The sequence below is a fragment of the Lepidochelys kempii genome, chromosome 1, assembly GCF_965140265.1.
Source record: "Lepidochelys kempii isolate rLepKem1 chromosome 1, rLepKem1.hap2, whole genome shotgun sequence".
Taxonomy (NCBI): domain Eukaryota; kingdom Metazoa; phylum Chordata; order Testudines; family Cheloniidae; genus Lepidochelys; species Lepidochelys kempii.
Genome location: NC_133256.1, coordinates 3,841,754 through 3,850,000, shown reverse-complemented (window position 1 = coordinate 3,850,000; position 8,247 = coordinate 3,841,754). Strand labels below are relative to the sequence as shown.

Here is an 8,247-nt window from a genome sequence, read left to right as displayed (position 1 = left end):
GCACAAAGTATTTTCACTGTCTCAGTCACTAGGGTTCCACCACTTCTCCATTCACCACAGAGAGTTGTTCATAGACATGGCTAAGGATAAGATTAAGTCATAGAAGTCACAGATTCTGTGACTTTCGGAGACCTCTGTGACATTTACCACTTCAGCCCTGGGGCAGCGGGTGGAGGCTCCTGAGCTCTCAGTTGCCATGTGTGGCCAAGGAACCAGCAGCTTTCAGCCACCTCTGGCGGTGGGGGTATGTGGCCCTCCAAGTGGCTCTTGGCCGTGTGGGGACCCAGATCTCTGAGCTGCCACTGGCAGTGGGAGCTGTGGAGCTCTCTCACATGGGCTGCAGCAGGGGCTCTGGACCTCTGAGGTGCTGGGGCTGCAGTGGGGGCCACAGAGCTGTTATCTGCAGTGGCAGTAGGTGCTGGACCATCACCCATCCTGAAGTGTGGCTCAGGCTCTCATACTCCTGATCAGGCTTTAATCTTTCCCATTTCAGTCTCCCCCCACCCCCAGACCCTCATGACCTGTTGGTGACTTTTACTAAAACTATCTGTGACAAAAAACCTTAGTCATGACTATTCAACTGGTCTGCCCCTCTTCCTGAAAAAAATTGTGTTGTGGGCCAGGATATCCCTCCCCGGGTGAACGCATTCTGGATGCTGTCGACGGTTGTGGTGAATGCAGGCCCATGGACCGATTCAGACAGTCCGATTCAAAACATAGAGAATCCCTCTAGGCAAAACCTTAAGTTACAAAAAGATACAAAAAACAGGAATACACATGTCCTCCAGAACAGTGAATTTCCAAGTCAAAACAAAGAAATCCAAAAGCATTTTCTAGCTAGATTTCTTACTAACTGTACAGGAGTTGAAGGGCTTGCATCCTTGATCAGTTCCCAGCAACAGTATTACACAGACAGACAAAGGCTTTTCCCCCCTCCAGATTTGAAAGTACCTTGTCCCTCATTGGTCATTTTGGGTCAGGTGCCAGCGAGGTTACCTTAGCTTCTTAACCCTTTTCTGGTGAAAGGATTTTCCTTCTGCTAGGAGTACAACTCGTAAGAACTGCACAGTCAAGGAAGGCTGACTTTTTTTACAGATTGTTTGTGAGCATACTCTTCCTCTATGCCAGGGGTAACTGGGAACCATGGCGCTCACAGAACTTCTGGTCTTCCTCCCAAACTGCATCCCACTTAGTGCTGGTTCACATACTCTCTGACAATTTGACAGTTCCCTGATGGACACTGCAGGCCTGAGGAGATATCGTCTCTTGTGTCTGCGGAACTTTGCGTGAACTTTGTGTCTGCAGAACTTCTGCAGGTGTATTTGACTACTTTGTCACGAAGCTCTTTCGTTTTGACCCCATAAATGATAGGGTTGAGCATTGGAGGGATGAGGAGATAGAGGTCAGCTAAGATGATATGAACATAGGGTGCAATGCCTTGACCAAAGTGGTGTGTAAGAATGGAGAAGAAGGTAGGGGTATAATATGTCAGCATCACACAGATGTGGGCTGTGCAAGTGTTAAGGGCTTTCTGGTGGGCTTTATGAGAGGAGATTCTGAGGACGGCCCTGATGATCAGACCATACGACAGGGCAATGAACGTCAGGTCAAACCCATTGATTACAAACGTAAGCACAAAACCATATATCCTGTTGACACTAATGTCCCCACACACCATCTTCACCATAGCTATGTGCTCGCATTGTGTGTGGGGGATAATGCGGTTGGCACAGAATGTCTGCTGACTCAGGAGCAGGGGCAGGGGCAGAATGAAGAGAACAGCTCTTATGAAACCTACAAGCCCTAGCTTAGCTATTTGTGCATTGCTGAGGATGGTGGCATATCTCAGAGGGTTACATATGGCAACGTAGCGATCGAAGGCCATTGTCACGAGGGTGGATGAGTGCATCACAGAAATCGTGTGGAGGAAGAACATCTGGGTGAGGCAGCCAGCCACAGTAATGCCTTTCAAATTGAACCAAAATATGCCCAGTGCCTTTGGCACAACAAAGGTAGGTGTGGCAATGTCTGTAAGTGCCAGCATGCAGAGCAGGAGGTACATCGGCTTCTGCAGAGTCTGTTCCTTACCTACAACAGACAGAAGCATGACATTTCCCAACAGGCTGACAATGTAGAATGTAAAGAAAGGGATGGAAATCCAGATGTGGGCAGCCTCCAGGCCAGGGATGCCCATTAGGATGAAAGTTGAAGCGTCAGAGTGGGTGAAGTTGAAAGGTGCCATGAAGCAGTTGATGCATCGATATGACTCAGAAATGCTCAAGGTGCCTGTAAAGGGAGAAAAGCACAGCAAGGGGGTTCTTATTTGTAAAAAATAATATGGTAAATATGTTACAGTTATGAACATTCTCGGAGTCTTCTTGAGTGAGGAGTGAAGAACTACCGACGATGTCACTCCCTACTTTCCATAGATCTAGAATACGGAGGGAACCGTTTGTTTCAAAACTTGGTTTCCAGACTCGTTTGTGGGAAGATTACAGACTCCCCAAAATGGAGTCCAGAGTTATGTGGCCTGGTCACATGGCCTTTTAGAGTCATAGCATCCACTACGTATAGTCTGTCTGAAGCATTCTCAGGGAGGCTCACCAGGTGGGAGATAAGTTTCTCTAAAGGCCTATTGTTTCCCCCAAAGTCTCATTGCCCTGAATAGGCCCTTCCCAACCATCTATTGAGACTGACATCAAGTTCCCTAGTGGGCGTTACTCACTTGTAACTACATTTGAAATACAGGGAAGTCATCAAAATTCAGAACTTTTGACCAAAATCATCAATACATACAAATAGGATAACCATATTCAGAAAGTCATAACTTTTCCAATAACATCTTACATAACCCATCTTGCATAAACTGTATCATAATTATGCTATAATCATATCATCATATCACAATGAACAATATGGGGTACATTGTTACAAAATATCAAATGTTATTTCTACCAGTGAAATGCCTGAAGTTACAGAACAACAACAAAAGAAAACAAAACTGAGTAAAACTTGTGACACCCAGATTGTAGTTCTGTGGCTTGCCATGGGAAAGAGACCCTGAAACTCACCAAACACACTCTGCACCACGAAAGGTCCCAAAGTTGGCCTTGGACCAACAAACACAAAGAAAAAAATAATTTCAACAGCACTGCCCACCTGTCCACCTACATGCTGCTTTGCAACCCTGTGATGTTCCCCTCTGGTGTTATCTGGACTGGTGATCTGGTTGGTCACCCCAGTCCTTAGCTTTGGTAGCCAGCCTTACCCTGCTCAGCTGTGAGAACCCCACTCCTGGGCTGTTCACGCTCAGTCTTTGACATGTAAACTGCTCTTTGGATTATGCAACCGAATGACACTAGCCAATATCTCCTTTCCCAGACACAACCTTACTCTTGCAGTGTGCAGGTGTGCCCGCAGGGCACTCCAAGCTTATGTGAGTTTGTCAGTTTAAGAAAGAAATGGAAATGCCCCAGGCTTGTTATCCCAAGGGGAGTCTCTTACACGCTTCAAACCAAACACACTGCTTCAGGTAGAATAAACAACAAATGTATTAAGTACAAAGATAGAATTTAAGTGATATTCAGTGATTGGCAAAAAGTCAGAGTGGTTACCAAAAGAAAAGGAAATGTAAGCACACTGTCTAAACTCTCAATCCTATTAGACTGGGCAACATCTAGATTAAGGATTTTTCTCACCCCACTGAATATTGCAGTCCTTAATATACAAGTTTCCTGTGTAAACCTGGGCCAATCTCCCCTGTTGGAGTCTTGTCTTCTTCTCAGTGGGGGCAGGAGAAGGGCCCAGTATGTGTCCGCTCTGTCTGTTTTATAGCCTCAATCCATGTGCTTGGGGGGCACAAGTCCAGGCATGTCTGGGGAGCATTGCTGAGTCTCTCCAAGCAAGGTTGAGCAATTCCCTCTGTGGGGCTTCGTGCACGTGAGTCATTGCATTGGAGCTCCCTTGCTGGACAAGGGCTCTTGATGGGTTGTTTGACACCCTGCCTGGGGATTGGTCACTTTCCTTGCTGTTGCCTCTGGAGAGCTAATATCTGACTTATTCCCCAATTTACAGCATGTTTTAGTGACCACCATACAACACCATAATCATGACTCCATATTCATTAATGATACACATGTGTGGATAGAGGCATGATTGCAACAGATCATAACCTTTCCCTGATACCTTACAAGGCATGTTTTCTATGTAAAATCATGTTTATATGAAAATGAGGACTATGGCGGTTACAGGATGCTCCCCGGTGATAGAGAATGTCTCACCTCCCCCCTTAGTTTGCTCCAAGAGGGTTAGCCACCGACGAGCTCAAAGGCAGGGTGTGTTATCGCTCTCTTGGCACCCAGCCTTCAAGGCCATGAGGCGGTGTCATAAATATAAAGTGAAGGGGAAAACTCCTCTCACCTGTAAAGGGTTAAGAAGCTAAAGGTAACCTCGCTGGCACCTGACCAAAATGACCAATGAGGAGACAAGATACTTTCAAAAGCTGGGAGGAGGGAGAGGAACAAAGGGTCTCAGTCTGTCTATATGCTGGGTCTTTGCCAGGGATAGACCAGGAATGGAGTCTTAGAACTTTTAGTAAGTAATCTAGCTAGGTACGTATTAGATGATGATTTCTTTAAATGGCTGAGAAAAGAATTGTGCTGAATAGAATAACTATTCCTGTCTGTGTATCTTTTTTGTAACTTAAGGTTTTGCCTAGAGGGGTTCTCTATGTTTTGAATCTAATTACCCTGTAAGGTATCTACCATCCTGATTTTTCAGAGGTGATTTCTTTACTTCTATTTACTTCTATTTTTATTAAAAGTCTTCTTGTAAGAAAACTGAATATTTTTTCATTGTTCTCAGATCCAAGGGTTTGGGTCTGTGGTCACCTATACAAATTGGTGAGGCTTTTTATCCAACATTTCCCAGGAAAGGGGGGGTGCAAGTGTTGGGAGGATTGCTCATTGTTCTTAAGATCCAAGGGTCTGGGTCTGTAGTCACCTAGGCAAATTGGTGAGGCTTTTTACCAAACCTTGTCCAGGAAATGGGGTGCAAGGTTTTGGGAAGTATTTTTTGGGGTAAGACATTTCCAAACAGCTCTTCTCCAGTAACCAGTATTTGTTTGGTTGTGGTAGCAGCCAATCCAAGGACAAAGGGTGGAATATTTTGTACCTTGGGGAAGTTTTGACCTAAGCTGGTAAAGATAAGCTTAGGAGGTTTTTCATACAGGTCCCCACATCTGTACCCTAGCGTTCAGAGTGGGGAAGGAACCTTGACAGGTGGTGTGCCTCAGTTTCCCCATTCAGACACTGCAAACCAGGTTTCTATGCTATGATCAGATTTAAATCTGTTTGCAGCTATTAACTATGAACTAGACTTACCATAAGGTTTAACATCAGTTATCTAATTCTTATCCCAAAACTTTACATTCATACCTTTTTTTTAATCACAGATGGGTGTTTACATGTATTTTTATGCTACCACGCCGTCTGTTCAGATACTGCAGTGTGAGGTTGGTTTGTTCCTTACCCATGGTGTCCTTTGACTCTCTCCCATGTAATCAGTCAATGGCTTGTCTTTCCCTCCAGTGTTCCCGTCTGTGTGGGCTATTAATTTAATTGTGTCTCTGGAATTTTGGTGCCTCAGGGTCTGGGAAGATAGTTTTTCAGGGGGATCCTGCACATTGGCTGGCTCTTTGCCACCTTTCCCTAGAGGATGGTGATCTGAGCTCCCTGGGCTGGCTGTGTTTACCCTTTGATCATACACAACTTTTTCCCAGCAGCTTTCCCACGACTCACTAGCATGGGGGAAGACACCCCCTTCTCTGTCAGTTGGGGCATTTGTATTCTCACAAACTACCACCTGGCAACTTCCTGGTCTCAATTCTTCCGTTATCACAGGCATTGGAGCTGCAACTAGATGTAAAGAGACACAGATATTTTCCAAAAAAAGTATCAGAAATAGCATCCTGAAAAACTGGGACCTGGATTGGGGTACCCTCCGTCACCCCTTCCTCTGTCCCTGAGAAGTAAGCTGTGGGACTGCTCCCCTCCAGGAAGCCAGTTACACAGTTCCCTCTCAAAACCTGGGTCACCGGCTGTCAGGGTTCCCTCCTCACCCTGAGCTCTGGGGTACAGATGTGGGGTCCCGCATGAAACACCCCCTAAGCGTATTTCTACCAGCATAGGTGAAAAATTCCCCAAAAGCACAAATCATTTCTTTGTCCTTGGATGGTATTGCTACCACCACCAAGTGATTTAGACAAAAATCCAGGAAAAAAGGGCCACTTTGAGCCCTTGTTTCCCCAAAATATTCCCCGGAAACCCCTTCACCCCTTTCCTGGGGAGGCTTGAGAAAAATATACTAGCCAATTGGTTACAAAGTGAGCACAGAGCAAACCCCTGGCTTTTTAGGACCCTGAAAATCAATCAGGTTCTTAAAAGGAGAACTTTTTTTTTTTTTTTTTTTTAAGTAAAAGAATCACACCTGGAAAATCAGGATGGAAGGTAACTTTACAGAGTAAATAAAAAAGTAAAACACAGAGGATTCCCGACTGGGCTCAGCTTCAAAGTTACAAAAAACAAGAATAAAACTCCCTCTTAGCATATGGAAAATTCACACTCTAAAACAAAAGATAACAAAGGTATTTCCCTGCCTTTACTTACAATTTGTGTAATTGTAATGTATCATTTCAGGTATCTTTTCAGGAGATGATTTACCAGCTTGGTCTCTGTCTCTCTCTGTGTCCAGAGAGGGGACACACAAAGAGAGCACAGATAAAAACTCTTCCCCCCACTCCAGATTTGAAAGTATCTTCTTCCCTTATTGGTCCAGTTGGCCAGGTGCCAACCAGGTTATCTGACCTTCTTAACCCCTTACAGGTAAAGGGACTCTGTACCTCTGGACAGGAGGGATTTTATGTTACCGCATACATCAAGGTTGTGAACCTTCCCTTTATATTTATGACACAGTCTGTGTACCTGGGTTCCCAGACGCTGATGCAGCCTTCCTTCTAGTGTCCTCGGCATTATGCCCCAAGTGACAAGTGGGGAGGCATTCCTCTACCCCCACTATTCCTTCCCCAGTTTCCTCCTCTGGGCCCCCTCCTAAGACACATTTCTGTGTGCTCCATAGGAAGTGATCTTTCTTTTGTTCAGCTGCAAAACTCTGCCAGTTAACAGCTGAGACAGTTTCCTTACTCACTGACAACATCTCCCCTGCCTCTGTGCCTGAGGGCATGTTGCCTAGTCTCAGCCCCCTCCCATACTTGGAAGCATCCTGCTTCCCTGTGTTACAGAGTGACAGGCATCCTCACTCACCTCAGTGGTTTCTGAGATTCCCTGCCCCTTCTCTAGGCTCTCCTCTGGGACACATTTCTCTATGCTCCCTAGACTTTGTCTCTGGTTCAGCTGTGACCTGCTGGAAGCTAACAACCTGGACAGTTCTCTTCCTGGAAGGTATTACACCCCATCCCTTCCTGATGTGATGTTTCCTCCAGCTTGAGTGCAGGAGTTGTTCTAAACCACCCTCCCGCCTGGAAGCATGTGGCTTCCCCCTGTTGCAGAAAAATCAAGGAGACTCTCTCCCATTCTATCAGCAGTTCCTGAGAACTTACCCTTTCCTTCACTGGTCCCAGGATAAAACTCACTCCTGCGGCAGGCAAATACTTTAAGCTGAGCTGCACAGAAAAAACATGAGCACGGAGCAGGTCGACGAAGAGGTGTTCCATTACTCCACAGTCCAAACACTTTCCAGACCTTCCCACACCACAAGGATTTTACCTAGTGGTATAAGGAATCTGCTTTCGCCCACCCTCACAATCTCTGCCCTGTGGCCAGGTAGCACACTGGCCTTTGGGACCACATTCCGTTGAACCAGAGAGATATGAGCTCCTGTATCCCTCTGCCTCAAGTACTCCATCCATTTGGAGAGCGTTAACATGCTCCATGTCTGGTTCTGCAGAGGCTAATCTCATAAAACAAGTATGATTGGTTTCAGTTGCTTGGGGAGTTTCTGGGGTGAGGACAGCAGAACTAACATGAACTATTGGTTGCCTGCTTCCTCCTAGCACAGGCCATTTATTCCTCAAGTGATCAGTGGAATTACACTGACAGCACCTTTTGAGCTCTTCTGCTTTTACAGGAGATTTGGGATGGGGGTTAGAGGAATGTTTTTGGCTAAGAGAATGTTTAGGCTCCATCCCCCTACTGTCTTCCCAGGGGCAAAATGGGACCCTCCCTTCCCACC

General features: G+C 45.8%; 1 protein-coding gene across 1 annotated transcript; it reads right to left on the bottom strand.

Annotated features, from left to right (window-relative positions):
• Window positions 1-1,189: 1,189 nt before the first annotated feature.
• LOC140917530 (olfactory receptor 52P1-like) lies at window positions 1,190-5,883 on the bottom strand. The gene is made up of 3 exons (XM_073360637.1): window positions 5,770-5,883; window position 5,246; window positions 1,190-2,286 (listed from the first exon to the last, which is right to left on the bottom strand). The coding sequence occupies exon 3, from the start codon at window positions 2,240-2,242 to the stop codon at window positions 1,190-1,192; it is 1,053 nt and encodes a 350-aa protein (XP_073216738.1). The 5' UTR covers window positions 2,243-2,286; window position 5,246; window positions 5,770-5,883.
• Window positions 5,884-8,247: the final 2,364 nt, after the last annotated feature.